The 21,263-nt window shown below is 58.9% G+C and overlaps 1 protein-coding gene across 1 annotated transcript in view; it reads left to right on the top strand.

Annotated features, from left to right (window-relative positions):
• Positions 1-20,805, top strand: part of TCERG1L (transcription elongation regulator 1 like) — a 172,398-nt gene extending 151,593 nt beyond the window's left edge. The window contains exons 9-12 of the mRNA XM_046027910.1: positions 1,608-1,743; positions 11,016-11,105; positions 15,226-15,344; positions 20,084-20,805. Coding sequence (XP_045883866.1) covers positions 1,608-1,743; positions 11,016-11,105; positions 15,226-15,344; positions 20,084-20,240 — 502 coding nt within the window. The 3' untranslated portion in view covers positions 20,241-20,805. The remainder of the gene's footprint in view (positions 1-1,607; positions 1,744-11,015; positions 11,106-15,225; positions 15,345-20,083) is intronic.
• Positions 20,806-21,263: the final 458 nt, after the last annotated feature.

The following is a 21,263-nucleotide window of genomic DNA, read 5'->3' as shown; positions in this document are numbered from 1 at the left end:
CCACGGGGTCCGGGATGGACAGTGATGGCGAGAGCGGGCATCGAGAGGCGGGGAGCAGCATGGTCAAGGGACAGTATGACCTGGGACGGGCCTTGACCTTGAACGGGTCTGCCTCCTCCACCCCCAGCGCATGGAGGGCGTGGACTGGCTGCATCATCGCGGGCGTCTGTGCGGGGCATCCCAGGGCATTCAGCCGCATCTCTGGTCTCTGCCTCTCCACGTGCCGGTAACCACCAGACGTCCCCCGGGACGTTAGTCACCCCAGGCGAGGGCACTGTTCTGTCCCTAGGTCAGGAAGCCTGATGTGTATGGCCTGAGTGCCTCCTGCCCACTGATCCCCGGGGTGAAGATTTGCAGAGAAGTGGGGACGTGCCATCCCCTTCAATGCATGTCCTCTGCTCTTTCTATACCCCAAGAGCGTGGGGCGCTGGCGGGTTGTAGGGGCCACACATCCCCGTGCCTGGCAGGGGGTCTCAGCAGCCTCACCTGACCGCGGTCCCGTCAGAAAGGGAACGGTCTCTAAAACTGTCAGTCTAGGGACAGACTAGATTTGCCGCCCTCGTTGCTGGGGTCACTGGCCGTGGGATCCGGTTATGGGGGCAGGGCTGGGCAGGGAGGAGACCCTGCAGAGGGGTCCGTGGGGTCAGAGCAAAGGCTCACCTGGCCAGTGTAGGTAGACTCTGCGGCTCAGGCTGAGCACAGGCAGTGACAAGGGGACCAGAGTGGAGGCGGGACCAGCTGCTCCTGTGCGGCCAGGTCAGGAGGACGAGGGCGTCACGGGAGGACCTGTGTCTGCAGGGGCTGGGCGTCCCCCAGCAGCAGACAGTGAGATGTTTTGGGAGGAGGTCCCCAGGGCCTCAGGGATAAGGTGCAGATGGAGAGAGCTATGGGACGGGCAGCAGAGAACAGAAGGCAGGACGCAGAGCTGGTGCTTAGTAAGGCCGTGCTCCTTCCTTCCCTGCCAGCAGTCAGCCTGCTGCCGCCGGCCCCGGCTCCTGCCTGCTCTCGGTGCTGCCCCGCTGTGTCTGGGCCGTGGCCACGGCCGCCCCCGGGCCTAGGGAGGAACAGTCCAGGGGTCCCGCTCTGCACCTGTCCCTGCACAGACGGCCTGGGCAGGGTCCCGGTCCCCGCTGCTGTCGCTGACATCCCCTGGCTGGGTTCTACTCCAGGACAGCGTTTCCTACCCAGAGTGTCGATGGTATAGTCTGTGATTGTCTTCCCGCGTTGGTCCAAAACAAAGGCCTCCCCGAAACACAGAAGAGCAGGAGCAGAGCTGGACGTGAGCTCCAGTGATCTGCTCCGACCAAGAGACTCACCCCTTCCCGTGCTGGACACCGGGTCCAGGCAGTGAAATGCGACTCCGGGCTGTCTTCCTGGTTTGCCCGCTCCGCCCTTGCATGCCCTTGCCATGACCTTGGCTCCCTGCTGGAGCCTGTGGGGAGTTATGACTGTGCCCCAAACGCAAAAATGCCGTCTGCGTCCAAGAGTGAAAACCCCCCCTCTGCTGGCTGCCGGCACCTGGCTGTCCGTGGTTCTCGGGTGTTCCCTGGGAGCTGCAGACGGGCCCCCAGGGGCATGCTTACCTCTCTGTGTCTTGTGCCCTACAGGACAGAAGGCCATGGGAGTCCTGAGCCAGAGGAGGCAGAAGGACAGGACAAGGGTGCCGGGACGCCGCCGCCCCAGACCCTCCTGCCGCTGGAGGAACGGGTGACCCGTTTCCGAGACATGCTGCTGGAGCGAGGGGTAAGGACCCGCACGCAGACGATTGCTGTCCCCGAAGCCGGTCACTGAGTAACGGTTCCCGGGCTCACGGAGTCGGGCTGAGGGGCAGTCAGAGGCCAGAATGTTTGAGGCCAAAGCGCATGAAAAGGAGGTCATGCTCCTCGTCCTGCCAAGTGGGACGTGTTGCCAGGCGCTCACCCCAGGGGCACACATGGGCTGCCAAGGGGCAGGTGGGAGGGGACGGTCAGCGGACGGCGTGTAGTAACACTGTGTGCTGGAGCCCGGCAGCTCTCAGGGTCCACACCTCCCCGAGGGGCATCCCCGGGATGCGTCTTCATGCAGCGACGGCCTCCGCACCTGGGGACAAGGGCGACTCGTTAATGGACTCAGGATGTCACGATTAGAGTTGACTTCTGCATTGAAATTCTGTTCAAATTTTGGGGAAGAACGTTTTAGGATCAAATCCCCTCCAGTGACGTTTGTTTCCAGCTTCTGCTTTTGGGTATAGGTGAGGCTGCTCCAACCGCCCAGCTGGATTTCTTCGCAAAATGAGGATGAACGCAGGGACTGTGGGGGGAGCCCGTGTGCGGCGGCGATGATCGCGGACACAGTAGTGGCCTTGGGAACTCGAGCAAATCGGCTCTGTGGTGAGCAGCCCCCCAGACTGCCTCTGGGCGGGCCGATCCCAGCAGCAGGCGCCATGAGGCCAGAGGTCAGGACAGCCACACTCCCCCAGAGCCAGGGTCGAGCAGGGATCCCCGGAGTCGGGCTCTGGAAGGCCCTGGCGTGCAGGGAGACTGGATGGTCTCAGCTCCGGGGTATCAGCAGTAGGACGAGGCCGTCCCGCCGCGGGGAGCTCTCCCCGTGCCCCGCCAGTGTTAATACGCATGTCCCTCCAGCTCATTGCTCAAAAATGCAATCCAGTCCTCAGCCGTGAGGGGCAGGAAGGAAAAGTAGCCTCAGGAACTCAGAACCGCAAGGCAGCGTGTAAAGCCTAGGTGAGCGTCGGCGCCGGGTGAGGCGGAGGCCCAGAAGGAGCCCACGCGGGCCGGTCTGCATGCCCGACGACTTGCTCACGGCCCCGGGCCAGGGCTGACCCTGGAGTGGGCCCACGGAGCCCGTGACGCAGGGGCTGGTCTGCGGAGCACCTGCCGTCCCCTCTTCCTGTTGCCACGCTCACGTGGCCCCCGGCAGCCGCAGGGCAGGTCCGTGGCCCTTGAGAAGCGATACGGCGTCTCTTCTTCCACAGAATCACCCGAAGAGGCCGCCTCTGCCCTGGAGAGCCACTGGCATGTTGGCTCCTGGGCTTTGCCTGGGCCCTCGGTAGGCGTCGAAGGACACGCAGGTGGTCCCCGCCCTTGTGAGCGGAAACACGAGTAATTTTGAGCGCTCGAACCAACCGGGCCGGTCTGTTCCAGTGCAGTCAGCGGCGGGAGACACGATGGCTCCCGGAGCCTTCGAGAAGCAAGCAGGCCTTCGTCTCACCTTCGGGACACCGGCACTGCCCATCTCTTTGCTTGGGAAACCAGCCAGCCCCCGCTCGCCAGCGCAGCCTCAAACTAACCTCACGGGAGCGCAGGGCTGCCTGCGACGGCCACCTTTCCTCCCCGAGGCTGCTGGCGAGTCAGCTTGACGAGGCTGCTTGAATTTATCCCCGCGGCCTCGGTTGAGCAGTTTCTGTGATGAGATTTCCAGCACGTTCTTGCCTCATTACAATGGGTGGTTCTCTTTGATTCTTAGATCTTCTCTGTGAGACTTGGACGTGCATGAAAATCAGCAAAAACAACGCAGAAATACGCAGCACCGCCCAGGGTTCTGAGTCCCCCCGGGAAGCAGTCTGGGGGTGACGGCTGAGGCCGCAGTTTTGGAGGATTTCAGAGGAAGCCCACACACAGTTCATGAACAGAAAAGATCAATTTGAATTTACTGCTGATGTCCTAAAGCAATGCAGCCGCTTAGGACTTTTTGACTTTATAAAATATGCCAGCAGATTTTATAAGTTATTCATGCTCAAGAGCATTTGATAGCTAGGCCCATAAGATTTCTAGTTGCTTAAAAATGAGGCACCGAAAGGTCACTTTCTTCATGGACTGAGTGATTAATAAGATTTTTTATTGCATTTGTTCAGCACTGGCGTCCAGAAATCCGTGTGCTCGCAGAGCAATGGAGCCGGCTCCCGTGGGCTCCTGCTCGCGGAAGAAGGCCGTGGTGCGGGTGTTCTGTGGGGATGACGCACTGGGAAGGGCCTTTCCGGTCCGTGGTTTTGGAGCAGCTATCTGATGGCTCAGGGAAGGCTCTATTTTTATTTTGTTTTACTATACAAACCACAATAGAGCTTTTTTTTTTTTTTTAAACAAAAAACAAAAATGTCAGCCTGCGAAGGAGCGGGCTTCATTGAACAAGAGATGATTCATGAGATCCAGCCTATTTCGATAAATGTATTAGGAACATGTGATCGAGAACTTGTTCCTCCTGCCTCGTGTCCCTCAGGAGCGGGGATGGCTTTCGCAGGGCCGGGAGAGGAGACTGTGGCAGAGCCCAGGGTCTTTCCCGGGGACTCCAGGCCCTACACCTGCTGTACTGTCTGGGGTCCCTCTGCGGGGCGCCCTTGGCCAGCTTCCCCAGAGTGGGTGGCCTGGGGGAGGCTTGCTCACCCTGTAGCTGTCTACACAGGTGAGCCTCCGGGAGTTTGGACCCGAGTCCATTAGAAAGAGGAACTCGTGGGCCGCACACGCGTGTCTCCCGGGCCGTACCATTCCGTCTCTGCGCAAAGACGGTGTGCATCCTGAGGCGGTTGGTAGAAAGAAACGGTGTCAGGTGTCTTCCTGCCAGCAGGGCAGTGGGGGAGGGTTTCTCCCCGCAGCTAGACGGCCACCCCCTCCCTGAATTCTGAGGCCCTTCCCGCAGACACGCAGGTGGCTTTGCCTCTCCAGAGCCGTAGCAGGCACTTGGGCCCGGACACGCACTGAAGGGTCCCGTGGTCCTCCCGCGCCAGCAGCCCGTCACCGCCCTGGAGGTGAGGCCTGCGCCCCTGCCGTCTGCTCCAAGCGGTGACTCATGCTTCTCGGGGAGCTGAGCGGCCCCGTGTTCTATGGCAAGTCTTCAGATCTCTCAGGCACGTGGAACCCCACGGATAACAGGCAAGGGCGCTGAGCACGTCGTCTGTGCCTTGAAAGAGAATTGCCAAAAAAAAATAGTCTCAGTGGGAAAAAAAAGTCACTCTAAATCCTATCCAAAGAGAGGATTGTTTTCATCAGCAAGGTCCTTTCTTTCCAGTCTTTCTAAAAATAGATTTTAAGATGCCAATAATAAATATCTTTGTCTTATAGTATAAGCAGGACTGAGTGTAATTGACCGTGGTTCCACCAGATACTTCATTTAACACAGTCAGGTCTATGCGGCTCAGCCGACTTGTAAATTTGGACGCTGTTTTCTCTTCATATCAACCTCCAGAAAACATTTTGGATGAGATCGTGATATTCAATTCATTGTCCAAAAATCCTGCATTTTCATTCAGAGCTTGTGTTCTCCAAATTTGCTATTTTGAACAACGCCCCGAGTGAGCACGTTGGCGTGTGAGCTCCGTGCGTGTCGGGGTGTTTCCTGCGGGCGTCAACGCTGGGCTTCTCTTACCAAATTGCTTAGAACAAAGTCATTTTCATGCAGTGTGCTCGACCAGCGGCCACGTGTGAGAGGTCCCGAGAGCGTGTTTTGCCCGCACACCCCACCTGACAAGGAAGAACTGTAAATATTTATCATTTTGAACCACATTGCTCCTTTCCTGGGGCTTGTGTTTCGTCTCGGCTCCGATGCCGTGTTTCTTCTTTCCGAGCGGCTGCCGTGGCCCGTGGCGATCCGGATCTTCGGATACGAGCTCGGTAGTGGTAAGATCCTGTTCTAATCATGGAGATGCCCTTGGGGAGGACCGTGGACCACCCACTCTCATTGCCAGGATGGGATTCTGTCGATGCCTAATGTGAAAACAACCCTCAAACGTAAATTAAATCGGCAGAGAATGCTGGTGGAACGACAGCCTGAAATCCCATGTGTCTGTCACAACAGAAGAGGCTGAAGGTGGTAAAATCCCACGAGCGTCACCACGGAGGGTGAGCGACGACCACCCCTCACTGTCCGTCCTGAGCGCTGTTGAGGCCAGTGTGGGAGGGGGAGCCCGACCAGCTGCTGGCAGAGCCCAACAGACTCTGAACAAGGGGCCCACGTCTCCAGCCTCTGGTCCTGGAAGCAGAGGTGGGTGCCGCAGGCTACGGAGGTTCCTGAACCTTCTGCAGGGGCCACTGGGTCTCAGGCGAGGCTATCAAGCACCACGTCCACTGGTACCCGTGACCTCGGGGCCCCTCAGGGCCCTTGACTTGCTCCCCACCCCCCTCTCTCCAGGGGAGGGAGGCCTGCTGCGGTCCTGGACGGAGGCATTAGTCAATGTCCCTGAGGCGGGGCCCTGTAAGTGGCCAAGTGTGGGACCCTGCCAGTGGCCAGGGCTCGAGGGCAGGTCCCTGATGCCCAGCCTGGCCCACTCCTCGGGCAGCGGCAAACACAGGCCGCCGCCCACACCTGTGAGAGGTTTCATTCATCTGTTCTTCTTGTTTGGAACGTCATGGAAGGGAGCGTCATGCAGGCACGCACTCATGTCTCTGCGAGGAGATGGCCCGCAGAGCCGTCCTGTGGCCCCTGGGTGGGCGCAGCCTGAAGGCAGGAGCGTGCTGGCCACACTGCCTGAGTCCCCGAGGCCAGAGCCCTTGCCGCAGAGCTGTGAGCATGCTTGTGAGAGATCGCTGCTGTCTGCGGGGCGGGGAGGCCGTGGAGGTCGGACGGAGAAGCCACGTGATGGTGGACAGTCCACGCTCGGGTTCCGTGGCTCTGCTCGTAGTACAAAGCCAGGAGTGAGTAAACACAGTGGGTCTGAGGGTCAAGTTTGGGCAAAAACCTCAGCTTCTGAAGTATGAGCTTTCGTGTTTGAGCTGGAGATGAGCCCCCAGAGACCCCGAGATCCCCCAGCTGTGCTCCCAAGCCCGGACACCACCACTGAGGGTGGGACCCCGGCAGAACCAGCGCCCCAACGAGCACGGTGCTGACGACAGACGGGTGGACAGACAGACTTGGGCAGCTCTGCAGCCCTGCCTGGCTCCCCGGCAGCCCCGGCGCTCCCGGAGTGTGCCCCAGGACACAGTGCCCTGCTCACTGGCACTTGGGGCAGGCAGGACCATCCCCTGGCGCCTTCTTCCCTTCCCTGGCCCCTCGGGCCCCGGCGCTTCCGTGAGCTGGGCATTGACGGATGCTCAGAGTGGCCTTTGGCTTTGAAGATGAAAGCAGCGTCCACCTCTTCCTTTGGGGCGCCCTGTCCATGGGGGCCTCGGGCTGTGACGACGTCCCCGAGCCCGCTCTCCTCTCATGTTCCAGCCAGAACCCAATACGAGACCCTTTTCCTCCATCTTCAGAGAGGCTTTGGGGACGCTGGGGCTGAGGTCAGAACCAGTTTTATCTGAAGGTTTTTCTTTTCTGCACGAGACCGTGGTGAGCTTCAGTGGGCTCTGGCAGAGGGTCAGCCTCTCCTGTGCCCAGTGGGTAGGGGGACACCCGCCGAGCACAGGGAACCCCCCGGAGGGCCCTGCCAGCTGGGATGGGTGCTCAGGGGAGCTCAGAGCTCAGCCAGTCAGGGATTCCTCCCACTGAAGCGGGGAGGGCGGCTGGGAGGCCATGGGGTCCTGGTGACCCCCTGACCAGTCTGGGTGCTCAGGAAATGGAGCGCTTGGGAAGGGCACGGAGCTGTGCGGTGATGCGTCCAGTCAGTGCCCTTGATGTTGCCAGGTGGGCGGGGATGCCCCAGGCTGGACGAAATGAAGAACGTGCCCAAGTGCCGGGGAGAGGCCAGCGGCACAACCCCAGGACAGCGCCCCGGGAGCGCTCTAGTCAGCCAGCCCCCCACAGCTGCTGAGTCTCCCCGTGGCCGGCCCGCCGAGGTGCTCAGATGAGTCCCGGATCACAGGGGACAGGAGCTGATCTCGGGCTCACAGAGCCAGCCCCACAGGGGAGACAGACCGGGCATGGGACCCGGCCGGGCTCAGAGGAAGCGCCGCGCTCTGCAGGAAGCTGCGTGAAATTGGCCGAGGAATTCCACCTCTCAAGGACACGAGCACGCAGGAGCCCCGGAGTCCCAGACGAGCCGGCAAGACGAAGAGAGAGGTAGCCGCGTGCTTAGTCCTGGGACCTGGCGAGGGGCAGGGTCCGCAGGCAGCCCCAAGGTGCCAACCCCCAGGGTGCACCCTGGGATCACCCCCTCCCTTGAGGAGGTCGGGTTTGGGATGGGACATTCCCCAAGACTCGGATGTCTGTGCAGACTCTCTTGCCCGCTGTGGGGAAGTCAGCCACGCTGGCGTGGAGGGACCGTGGCAGGGAGCACTGGTGGCCGTGAAGCTGAGGACGGCTCCCCATGGCTCCGCAGGAGGGGGCGGCCTCCGTCCCTGCCCCGTGGGGTGAGGTTCCCAACCAAGACATGACCTTGGGGACACGGGAGGCCCAGGCCCAGCGAGTCAGGCTTTCCTCAGAAGAGATTCTCATCTTCCGTACCACCTGCGGTTATCAGGAGCAAGTCCTCTGGGAACAGCTGGGCCCCGTCACACGCACGGCTGTCCCCCCCCTTCTGCTGTGACGCCCCGGCCCTGGGCCCCCCGCCTGGATGCGCCTCTATCCACCGCGGCCACTGTTCCCCGAACTTGAGCGGCACCTGCTGGCCTGGCCCCAGAGGGTAGGACATCGTAAATGACAGTCATGGTCAAGACGGCTGCTCCTGCCTCACACACAGACGGGGATTTCCTTTGGAGGCCGCCATACGCTATTAATTTTTAAAGAGGGATTGTATTACACGTCCGGAACTGCCAAACCCTCCAAATACCTGTTCTCAGCCACGCTCTGCCTTCCCCAGCAAGCGGAGATGGGGCTGTCTGCTGGGGCCCTCCCGGGGGATCAGGAGCCCATCTGCGTGGGCTGAGTTGCGCGGCCCACGACGTCTCTCGGCAAGTGGAGACTTCCCCAGGGAACCCCCCGTCCCTGCGACTGGTCCACGTTTCGTCATGTTCTCAGTCCTTGGGAGAAAGTTTCTGCGGGGAGACTGGGTCGTCCTGCCCAGGAATGCAGTTCATGAGTATTAAAAAGGGGCTTTTATTTTTATTAGGAAAGATAGAAAGTGTCCATTTAAAAAAAACCCACACGTTAGGCTGGACAACTAAGGCACATTAAGATGGTGTCTCTACCGGGAACGCCGTGACGCGTCCAAAGGCAAGAGGGGGAGTGGGCGGTGAGCAGCCCGTTAGCACCCGTCTCCTCTACGCCCCACCCAGGCCCCAGAGGAGCCCATCTGAAATGCACGTGACCTGTGGCCGTGGCCCCCGAGGGAAGGCTCAGCTTCCTCAGTCTACTGGGACACTGCCGCCGCTTCCGGCTCCTGCCGGCTCCTGACCCCCAACCGCACTGCCCGCTGTAGCCCCCGCGTCCCTCCAGCTCACGAACGTGGTCGTAGCACCCCGGCAGCCCTTCCCAGACACGTCCCATCCCTTCAGGAGCCTGATAAGTGTCCGTGTTCCAGAAGGGTCCCCGCTCTGGACGCTCATCCCGGGGCTGCCGGAGGGGCCCCTTGGACCCCCCGGGCACGTCTCCGCCGCAGGTGCCTCCCGGGAGGCCGTGAGCTTCCTGAACTGCCTGAGCCCAGACCACGCGCTTTCTGGTGTCAGGGACCTTGACTCCCTCTGGGTCCTCAGCAGCGCGGGGCCTGCGGCGGAGTCAGTGCTCAGTCAGTGTTTTTAAGCGAGTGCACCATCGTGTGAATGACTCCAACACGCCCCTGCTCTGTCCGTGGGGAGAAGCCGGAAGCCGTACGGCCCACAGCCCCGGGCACGCTCGGCTCTCTCAGCGCGTCAACAGGGGGACCGGGATTCCCGCAGGATTGTCTGATTCTGGGGCCGAGGGGGGAGAGACGCCTCGAAGTTCCAGGAAATAAGGAGGTGCCCCAGCCCCGCCATGACGGTGCGGCCACAGGCGCACAGCATCCCACCGGCCGAGCCCCCATGGCCAAAGCTGGAGCCGCTCGAGCCCAGCAGTAAATGACGTCGGGGCGTCGCCCAGACTGTGGAATAAACAGCCACGAGTCTGTGGGGCAAGTCAGTGAGGGAATAAAGAAGTCGACGTGGGAAATGGGTGACCGTCCCACTCAGAATTCCAGGTGACCGCTGTTTGGATCCCGCCACTCCATGGAGCGAGGCCCTGAACGTGGCCCTGAGCATGGGCTATACAGAGTGGCTTCCCAGCAGCAGAGCACGGAAGGGGGACTGAGAGTGGACGTGCAGAGGACAGATCCGGGGACGACAACCCCAGCCAGGGGTCGGGGCCAACACCAGCCCGCCATAAGTCACGGCGACAGGGAGGACCGCCAGGGCATGTGGTGACCGCAGTGCCAGGCTCTGGGCTCCTCCCCTGGGACCCAGAGCCCCGTCTCGTCGTGAGCAAAGCTGACATCAGTCGGCAGAGGGGCGTCTGCGGCGTGACCGGCTCCCGTCGGAACCACTACGGTCCAAACAGCAAGGAAAGTCTAGAAACGGTCACAGCCCAGAGGGGCCTCGGGAAATGTGATGCTTCCTGTCACGTGATGTCCTGGCTGGGACCCTGGCGAGAAGGACAAACACACGTGGAAACTAAGGAAGTCGCACGAGAGGACCTTGGGCAGCGGCAGTGTAGACATATCGGGGGTCGGACCGTGTGAGGTGTCGGCCGTGTGGGGACCGGGTAAGACGTGTCGGCTTGGAATGTTCTTCCCGCTTCTCTGTAAATCTAAAATCCCGTAGAACAAGATAGTTTGTTTAAAAAATGACCTTCCTGAAACGTCTAAATATCGATTAAAAAATCAACTAAAACCACGCTAAACTCAGACTATGTGCACGAAGTTGCCCCGTCATGGCCGTGGTGTTCTGACGGTTCTCACAAACGTTTCAGCCAAGACATGACATCCCAGAATGCCCCGGCTCCCCGGGTGTAACCGGGGCTTCCGATCGGGGCAGGTGACCCGGGCAGACACCCAAGGGAGACAGTGTCGAGAGTCTCGTGAGTGTCCCATGTCACGGGCGTCACAAGGGTCGGGATCGAATCTTCCAAGGCTCCGGGCATCGATTTCCTGGAGGGCTGGGCCCGTCGCTGAGCCTGGGGCCCCTTCGTGCTGTTCCCACTAGTGATCAATTCGGCCCCATTTCGGGCTCAGCCTCGGACGCTAAAAGCTGAATCTCTCTCTTCAGGTGTCGGCGTTTTCTACCTGGGAGAAAGAGCTACATAAAATCGTCTTTGATCCGCGCTACCTCCTGCTAAACTTGGAGGAGCGGAAGCAGGTAAGGCCGGGGCGAGGCATGGTGGCGGGTTCCGGACATCACCCCTGCACGGCGCCCCCCGTCCCCGCCGGGGGATGCTCGCCTGTCGAGTCGTGTCGTGTCGTGTGGTCAGAGGGGAGGGAGGGTTGCAGACGGGGCGCTCTCGCTTGCGAGCTGGTGTGCGGGAACGGTGACTGGGCCAGGAAAGGTGACCCCTCCCTGCGCCTAGCAGACCATGGGGGGGTGACCCCACAGGGCAGACCCTCCCACTCAAGGATGGGGCTGCCCGTGCTGGGAACACTGACCACACCCTAGAAGAGTGTGTTAGGGAGACTTACGGTCGTATCTGATAACAAGGAAGGAGAAGACGACCCAGCGAGGGGAGGAGCAGAGGGAGGGATGTTCTAGAAAGTGGGTCCCCAGAAAGCTCAGGAATGCATCAGAGGATAGCTTCACCGGACAGGTCTGCCCTGGATTGTTGACAAAGCAGGTCACGGAGCCAGTACTTCTTCCTAGACGAGGCAGACGGACAGAGGGACGGCTGTGCTGATCACCAGGGGAGGGGCTGAAGCCAGGACGTGCGGGCCTGCACAGCTCAGCCAGGGTCTGGCGGGGGAGAGGGGCTCCCTGGAGCCCGGCTGGAAGGGCCCTGGCATCAGTTCCAGAAGATCTGGATGCCCTTATCTCTGGTTCCCGAGGCAATCCTGTCTCTCCCTCCCTCTGCACACGGAGAGCGGGTCATCAAGAAGAGCCCCTGAAAACAGAGGGGCCTGAGAGTTATTTCAGCAGGGGGCTGGGTCGCCACGGTCTGTATGGGTCAGCAAGGCCCAGGGCCAGGGGGACAGAAAGGGCTCTTTTATCTCTCTTTCTGTTGTGGCGTGACGTTCCTTCAAGCCCGTGCTGGGATGACCAGGGAAGCGCCAGGACAGCCAGGCAGAGCCTCGGGACTAGGAGCCCTCACGGTCCCAGCGACGGCAGAGTCCCTGCCACCCCACCCCAGCACGGGCTGGTGCTTGGGAGGGTCCAGCCTGGCCACTTTAGAATACAGACCTTGCGTCTTTCATGACATTGGAATGAATGATCCTTGCGCTGCATTCCTCGTGAGCTGCATTTTCCAGAAAGAAACATTTAAAAATGTAGAAAATGGGCTACCAGTGGCTCCAAAAAAAAAAGAAAGAAAGAAAAAGAAAAAAAAGAGTCGCAACAGAGCCAGATGAGGTTAGATTATACACATAGAATCAGAAGAAAACCGCGGACGGCAATCACCGATTCTGTCTCACCCTTTTTTTTTAAAGATTATTTATTTATTTGTTTATTTGACAGAGAGAGATCACAAGTAGGCAGAGAGGCAGGCAGAGAGAGGAGGAAGCAGGCTCCCCGCTGAGCAGAGAGCCCGATGCGGGGCTCGATCCCAGGACCCTGAGATCATGACCTGAGCCGAAGGCAGAGGCTTTAACCCACTGAGCCACCCAGGCACCCCATCTCACCCTTTTGTTGTTAATATTAAGGACCGAAAGTCCAGTGACTCGACTCTGAGAACTAAGAAGCTTGTTCCTCTGCGGCGGTGACGAGTGCGCCGGCTCCCACCTGCCGAGGGCCGGCGCATCGGCAGGCAGTCAGGACCGTCGGCTCCAGCTCACGGGGGTGTTTGGAAGGCATTAACCCTTTGGGAAAGCTGAGGAAGTGAGGCTCCCTGTGCTCAGAGAAACGGCCCGTTTACGTTTCAGGCTTCCTTCCCGTCTCTGAGCGAGTGGGGCGTACGGGGCACTGGTGGCCGTGGCGTGGGGCGGTTCCCCTGACCCGGGGCGCGGGGAGCCCACGGAGCTGTCCTTCCGGCCACGGCCAGAGCAGCAGGTGCCGGGCAGGCGGGCTGAGCCTCCCGGGGGCCGAGACCCCAGGCCTGGACAGGAACTGGAGACTGGTCAGACTGCAATGTCAGCTCACAGCAAGAATGCCCTCAGACCCCGGGCAGCCCCAGGACCCTGCAGGCCTGTGTCGCTAGCCTATAGCTTGGCCGGGGAGGCCCGACGGGGAACAGCGGGAAGCGGCCTCCTGAGCTGCCCAGGCCGGCAGTGCCAGAGAGCCCGTGACCGAATGCGCGTGTTTGTAAGAGAAGCCGGAGGCGGTCTGGGAGGAAGGCGGCCGTTGCTGTGAGCGCTGGTGCTGGAGCTCCCCTGGGGAAGGAAGCAGTGTTGGGACCGTCTGAACACCCAGTCCTACCTACAAAGGCGTGGGTGGCGTTTTTCTGGGGGAGCTGAAGCTCCTGGTGGCCCATGGCCTCGCCACCACCAGGGCCTACGGGGGAGAAGTGACTGAGCCCAGATGAGGGGTCGGACGGCACGTCTCAGACCCATTTCCACGGTAACAGAGAATGTTTCCTTTTTATTACCGTAGATTGTGCCATAAGGAGGTAAGGGCGAGTGGGGCCTCTTTTACAAAGTCCTGCTCCACTTGGAATGAAAGTAGCGTCATGGGTCAAAGAGGGAAGGAAACCGGGGCGTTGGCTTAGAGCAGCGTCAGGGGAGCAGCAGCCCCAAGGGGAGGAGAGAAATCGGGTTCGCTGGGCCAGTGGTTCCGGCCCCGGAGACCTCCCTGCGGCCTCTGACCCCGCAGCCAGCCAGGGCTGCTTCTGTCCAGATTCAAAATGAACAGAGCGAAACTCTGGGATGGAGCCTCATGCGTTTGTGTGGCAATGAGCCTGCCTTCGCCTTTTCTAGGACCTCAACTGTGAGGCAGCTGGAGTGTTAGGACACCACAGGCCTTGCCCGTGCGAGCAGCGGACCCTGCTCTCACTCTGACGTACAGGCCTGCCCTTTCGGTTTCTGTCCCGCTCCTGGCGTCGCCCGTGGAGGCTGACTCTCCCGGAGGACAGCGGCTTCCATTTTCCCAACCCTGTCGGGCTGGTGGTTACCGAGAGAACCGGAGAACGCCCCTGCCGTGGCCTGGGGGCGTGTCCCCCCATCCTGTTCCGGGGCAGGTGTGCGGGACACCCCCAGAGCCCGCGGGTCCGACTCAGGCCTGGCCAGGGACCGGGCTGGCTCAGGAGTGCTGTGCGTTGGCCTTCCGTGATCACACGTGGATCTTCACGATCTTTGTATTCACGTCTGCACACACGACACTATCTCCAGTATTTTCTCTCTTACGCTCTCAGGGTTCGATAGCACGAGGGGTGGGACGGCTGGCTCGCCTCCTCTGGGCTCTGGTGCATAAATGACAACTTGCCGTTGTTAGGGCGATGGGCCGCCCCGGTCCTGGCCAGGGAGGATCCTCCAGGGGCGGCTGCCAACAGGCTCCACGGCATCGTGGGGTTGTGCTGGCGGCTGGTTTGCAGTTTGCAGGAGCGACTGTCCCAGAGTCACGGGGGCACCTGCCTGCCAGACCACACCCGTACCTTTAGGCTAGGGAATGCGGTTTTCCCTTTGGCTTAGCTTGCAAAACCCATCTCTTGTCAGATGGGGCCCAGTGCGGCGGCTGAGCATTTGGCCTGCACTCAGGGGTTCGCTTGGAGGCTCCTTGACAGGCCCAGGAGAGGCCTCCCGTGTCCACATGCGCCCCTGCGGACCAGACCCCCACGCTCACAGGCGGTCTTCTTGGAGACTGGCGGGTGGGGAACCGGAGATGCCAGGTTGACTCTTTTCACGAAGGTAAAGTCATATTTGGAGACCCAAATACCAGTTATGTTCCTGGGGAATCGACTAGAACAGAGGACACAATCTCACGGGTTACTGGGACTACTAGCGGCGATGTGACCGTTGGCCAGACGGTGTGTGACCCGACGAGCTACTCACAGGCTTCCCAGACCAGAGCCACGGGGGCAGCGGGGCCAGGCGCCTGGGACCCTCAGTAGCTCCCGTGGCCTCCGGACAGGGCTGCGTTGCCCATCGCACACCTCCCTGAGCAGGGCCGATTCGGGGTTTGGCCCCGAGACGGCGCCTCGTGGGGACCCAGGTTTCGTCACGCAGACACTTGTCTCGTGACGCTGGGAGCACATCCCCTGAAAGGCTCCGGCCTCGGCCCCAGCTGCTACGGAGAAGAAGGGCCGAACCACGGACGCTCTCGCCGTCCTTTCGTGCTGTGTTTAAAACCCGAGGTTTCCTTTCTGATGCGCAGCCTCATAACCCTTTCTTGTGTGTGTTTTGAGATATTTGAGGAGTTCGTCAAGACAAGGATAAAAGAAGAGTACAAGGAGAAGAGGAGCAAACTGCTGCTCGCCAAAGAAGAATTCAAAAAGCTTCTGGAGGAGTCTAAGGTGTCACCCAGGTACGGGGACGAAACAGACACCGGGCATCCCCAGGGCTGGATGGTTTGCCTGTGACCGCAGGACAGCTCCCACGGTCTGTGTCTGCTAAACCGCACACCCTAGCGGGCCCTGGACACCAGGAGTGTGATGGCGGCGACCCCCTGGGGAGGGAAGCCCGTGTCCTCACTGCTGAGGGGGAGCGAGCCTCCCAGTGGCCGCTGCGCTCCCTGCCCCTCCCCCCACCTGCTCCGCGGTCCCTCCGTTCCGCTGCCCGGATGCCTGGTTTTCCAGCCTGGCATCCCTGACCCGACGGCCTAAATGATCGGCAGGTCAGCACTCAGAGGGGAGGTCTTACTTCAGACCTAGGGATCATAGACTGAACACACAGGGCACAGACAGCAGGAACACAAACCCCACAAACCCTGCTGGTTCCAGACGCCTTCCCGGTCGGCTGGGGTGCAGACGGGAGGTACACACGCCAGAGTAAATGGGCAAGTCACCTTGCTGCCAAAACACACCTAGAATAACCCGACGTTACTCCCACGAAATAGGACAAACGCATAGGAGACTGACGTCAGAAATTAGAAAAGTACATGGACGTAACTGTTCTTAAAAATTAGTCTCGTTGACTGATACTTAAAAAGTAATGAATGTGTAAAATTCTGAAATTAGAGAACTATCACTTTTATCAGCAAAAAGTGATTGTGGTTTATTTTCATCTGGGGTTAGGACATTGTGTCTAAGTGGACGTGCCTGTGTTAGTATTTTATAATCCCTTAGTACAGCATCGTTGTTTGAACAGATGGTAACTGACATTGCTTTCTGTGAAGACCCTCCCGTGTGCAGTGGGAGACTGTCCAGCTCTCCCGGTCGAAAACGGGACGTTGGGCTCTGACAAAACTGCGGGGGTAAAGAGCAGGTATTTCCTGAACAGGAGAACATGTAGCGTGGATGACCCCATCACAAGACCCTAATCTAGAGAAGCAGGTGTGCACCTAGACATGTGTGCTTCTCCCCATTAGAGATGACAACACTGGCTTTTTCTGTGTCCCCCACATGGTGACCCTAGGAGAGAGGAGATGATCTGGGGCCCCTGCCTCTGGGCACAGCCTGCTCAGCCCCTCCTCAGCGTGGCAGTGGGTGAGGCATCACACCTTCCTGAGCTTCTGGTCTCAGGTCTCGTCTGCAGGAAGCACGGCTCCAGCAGGCTCCCTGCGGGGTGCAGGCAGGAAAGCAAACAGTGCCTGGTACCTGGAAGGAGCTTGGTGGAAGGGAGGCTCATCATCACCAACATCACCAACATCACCACCAACACCATCATCATCACCGTCATCATCACCATCACCAACATCACCATCATCACCACCAACACCATCATCACCAACATCACCAACATCACCATCATCAACACCACCACGGTCATCATCATCACCAACATCACCATCATCACCATCATCACCATCACCAACATCACCATCATCACCACCAACATCACCATCACCAACATCACCAACATCACCATCATCACCACCAACACCATCATCACCAACATCACCAACATCACCATCATCAACACCACCACGGTCATCATCATCACCAACATCACCATCATCACCATCATCACCATCACCAACATCACCATCATCACCACCAACATCACCATCACCAACATCACCAACATCACCATCATCACCACCAACACCATCATCACCAACATCACCAACATCACCATCATCAACACCACCACGGTCATCATCATCACCAACATCACCATCATCACCATCATCACCATCACCAACATCACCATCATCACCACCAACATCACCATCACCAACATCACCAACATCACCATCATCACCACCAACACCATCATCACCAACATCACCAACATCACCATCATCAACACCACCACGGTCATCATCATCACCAACATCACCATCATCACCATCATCACCATCACCAACATCACCATCATCACCACCAACATCACCATCACCAACATCACCAACATCACCATCATCACCACCAACACCATCATCACCAACATCACCAACATCACCATCATCAACACCACCACGGTCATCATCATCACCAACATCACCATCATCACCATCATCAACATCACCATCATCACCATCATCACCATCATCACCACCAACATCACCATCACCAACATCACCAACATCACCATCATCACCACCAACACCATCATCATCACCGTCATCATCATCACCATCACCAACATCATCAGGAACATTTACGTAATAATATTCTTGAACTGTCCGTTGGTGAAATGTGAACAATAAGCCAACACATTCCCTCTCCTCTTATGGACACAAAGGAGAAAATATTCAGAATGCATTGAGCAATTAGGAGAATGATCACACGCGCTCGCGCACACACACACACACACAGGGAAAATGAGTGACTCCGGGGCGTAGGTCCTTTTCTTTCTGCCGCTCCCTGGGCGTTCTAGTAGAAGATGGGCAGTTCAAGTCGCTGCACGCTGGATGGCCGGGTGAGCTCAACACGGACCACCTGAGCATGCCTGGAGGCAGCCTCTCAGTGCTTCTTCGCTCTGGCCCTGTCCCCATAGCCACACGGAGAGCCAGAACCGGCTCCCTGCCCAGCTCTCGGGGTCTTGGGATGGGGCTGGGAGCCACAGGGGGCCTCTCCTTGGGCTGCTGGTGAGGCTATGGAATCTGCACTCTGTGCTCCTTCTGGAAGGTCATAGTGGCCCCCTCCATCTCCGTACAGGTGGGCTGTGTCCCCAGCTGCCAGAGGGAAAATGGGGATGCCATGCCCATGACCCAGAGGGTTCTCCAGGCCCACTGGATGGTTCACCAACAAGGTGAACAAGGGCCAGCCGAAGCCAGGCTGTCCCCTCGGGCATGGCTATGGGGCCACAGATTTTAAGTTTCCCTTTCTTTCCAGGGACACTTCTTTTTGGAAGTGCCCAGAGGAAGGCCTTGCAGACAGGATCTCTGCCTGTCCCCTGACTGGGAATTGCTTAGAGTGCTACCCACACACGTGAAGAAAGTAACAAGCCCTGTGATTCTCATCTCGAAGGGAAGAAAGGGAAAAGGATCTTTGCTCATTTGGACTGCTTACCAAATCACACAAACCAGGGGCCTTAAGCAACACACAATTCTTTCTCATAGTTCTGGGGGCTGGAAGTCCGAGATCAGGGCTCCAGGGCCGTGGGGTCAGGTGAGACCCATTCTGGCTCGTAGACAACTGTCTTGCCTCTGTGTCCCCACATGGGGAAGGAGCAGGGGGCAACCAGGGCAGTGAGCCGTCATGGGCTCCACCATCTTCCCAAAGGCCCCACTTTGATTCTAGCACCTGGGGGTTCGGAGAGGTCAACATATGATTCTGGGGGACACGCAGCTTCCATCCACAGCAAGGAGGAAAGAGGGAAGAAGGGAGGAGAGCACCAGAGAGAAGGGGTTTCTTTCTGAGAAGCCCGTGAGCAGGCAGGACCCCAGGGCGTGACCAGGGACCCAGCAGCAGTTGAGAAGAGGGAGGCTGGCGACCGCGGGGGATGGACCCGGTCCTAATGGCCCCGTCTGTGTGCTGTTGTTCGTGTACAGAAAAGCTATTACGCTATAATCATTCAGTACAACAACTTAACGTCCGCAGCAGACTATGGGGTTCTCTGCAAAGAGAAATGGGGGAACCAGAGCGTGCCCTGGACCGAGTATGAGCAACCAGGTGCCTCCTGCCGCTCAGCCCCGCCCCAACACCTGTCCTGCTGTGAGCTCAGGCCTGGGGGGAGGGGAGCTGTAGGACCCCGAGCTCTGCAAGGTGCCTTTGTCCCTGCAAGGGACGTCCCGTTTGCCCTGTGAGCCGCCCCAGACCCCGTGTCGGTCTCCCTGGCCCCATGGCCCTGGAGCCGCTTGGTTATTTGGGGACATCCACATGTGGCCACTGGGCCAGACATTTGGGACCTTCAGCGGGAAACACAGCGGATAACGATGCTGCCAGTGGAGTGGGGGCAGGGGACGGAGTAAGCGACAAGGGTAGGGCTTACTGTGGGCGTGACTGTGGGGCCAGGAAGGACCCTGAGTGTAGGGCGAGGCTCCCCAAACAAGGGGTGGTCAGTGGTGATCAGTGCCGAAGCAAGGATGGGCGCGCCGGGCCCAGGGCCAGCAAGAGCGGGAGATCGAGAGAGCCACAGACAGGAGGGGACCCTGGCAGCCACGGCAATGGTGGGCGCAGTGGGCGGTGGCCAGCTCTGAGGGACAGAGGCCAGAGGCTGTTGAGACGGAGCCGTAGCAGGGTTCAGGGGATCAGGTCCCTGCCAGTCCCACCGGGCGAAAGGACACCCAGCATGGGAGCAGGTGGGGCAGGGGTGAAAGGCCACAGTTACAGCCTTCAGTCCACGACCTGCCCCACGTCCTGCCCATGTCCCCCAACATGCCACAGGTCCTGCCCCTGTCCCCGTCCTGCCCCACGTCCCGCCCCTGTCCCCAAATTGCCCCACGTCCTGTCCCTGTCCCCAACCTTCCCCACATAATGCCAGTGTCCCCAACATGCCGCAGGTCCCGCCCCTGTCCCCAACCTGCCTCACGTCCCGCCCCGTCCCATGGCCTACCCCATGTCCTGCCCCCGTGCCCCGGTCTACCTCATGTCCTTTCCTTGCGGCCAGATGACAGCCAGGTCTGGTGAAAGGGGCTGTCCGTCCCCCAGGCGATGCCAGGAAACGTCACACCGACCCCCGGGGCAGGGGGCTCTCAGGAAAGCTCTTGTTTTTCAGGACGACATTTAAGGAGTTTGCAGAGAAGTACGGCCGGGATCAGAGGTTTCGACTTGTTCAAAAAAAGAAGGACCAGGAGCATTTTTTCAACCAGTTCATCCTTATCCTTAAGAAACGGGACAAGGAAAACAGACTCAGGCTACGGAGAATGAGATGAGTGCGGAAGCGGCGCGGTGAGCGGGTGCGGGGCGCGGGCGCGGCGGCTCTCCGAGGGTTACTGTTTCATATTGAAGCTCTTTTGTACGACATTCCGAGTTTGACGCATTTCTAATCGCCGTGGTAGGTCGCTCCCCTAATTGTTTTAATTATGCAAACTCCTCGTAATATAGACAGATCATAAATCCGCTGCGGGCTGTAAGCAGAAGCATCTGTAACTGTCACCAGGCGCTTTCTTGAGTTGAGCCGATTATCCGAAACTTCTCCGAAAACCTTCATGCGCTCCTCGACGCTGAGCTCCTCCTGCGCGTGCGCGAGGTCTCGGTCCCGTGTTCTCAGTAGTAGCCGTAGGACATCCATCACCAATCATAGTGACGACCGTGAGCATCTCCGCACGTGGACCCTGGACCCCTGCAGGAGTGGACGGGCCTCGCCTCGTCCCCGAGGGGGTGCCGGGCCCGGAGAAGGCGGCTGCGCTGCCGGAGGTCCTACTTAAAATGGAATTATTTTGTACAAAATCATCGTATTAATATTTGCGTTATTTTTATTGTATGCCCAGAGTTTGCATGAGATTTTTCTCATCATCTTTGTATAAAAAGAATTTTAAATTTTTTTTAATTAATAAATATTTTAAACCAGTGTGGCTTTGTGGGGAGACTTCTCACACAGTCTTTGGCGGCAGAAACGTGTTTCGGCGAAGACACTGTGTTTTGAAAGACTCGTGAAAACGTTGGTGCGTCCGTACAAAGGCTGAGGAGGGCGCAAACGAAAATCTTGCTTTTTAGGAGGAGCCGTGTCGGCGACAGCCCAGCTAAGGTGATCTCTTAATCGTTGCGTGTTTATCACGTGGTTCACAGAGCCTCTGTTCGGAAGGGCTGCAGCTGTCCCCATGCACGGGGACACCCGTCCTTGCCTGCCCGGTGCTTGGTCAGTTCCACCACACGAGACCAGGACGAGACCAGTCACGGCAGGTCCCTGGGCTCGGCTTCAGCGCTGTGAGCTGAGCTCCTGTGTCGGTTCCAGG

This window comes from Meles meles, chromosome 13 (assembly GCF_922984935.1).
Source record: "Meles meles chromosome 13, mMelMel3.1 paternal haplotype, whole genome shotgun sequence".
In the NCBI taxonomy this organism is placed as follows: domain Eukaryota; kingdom Metazoa; phylum Chordata; class Mammalia; order Carnivora; family Mustelidae; genus Meles; species Meles meles.
Note: the sequence above shows the minus strand (reverse complement) of the source record. Positions and strands in the feature narration are given on the sequence as shown.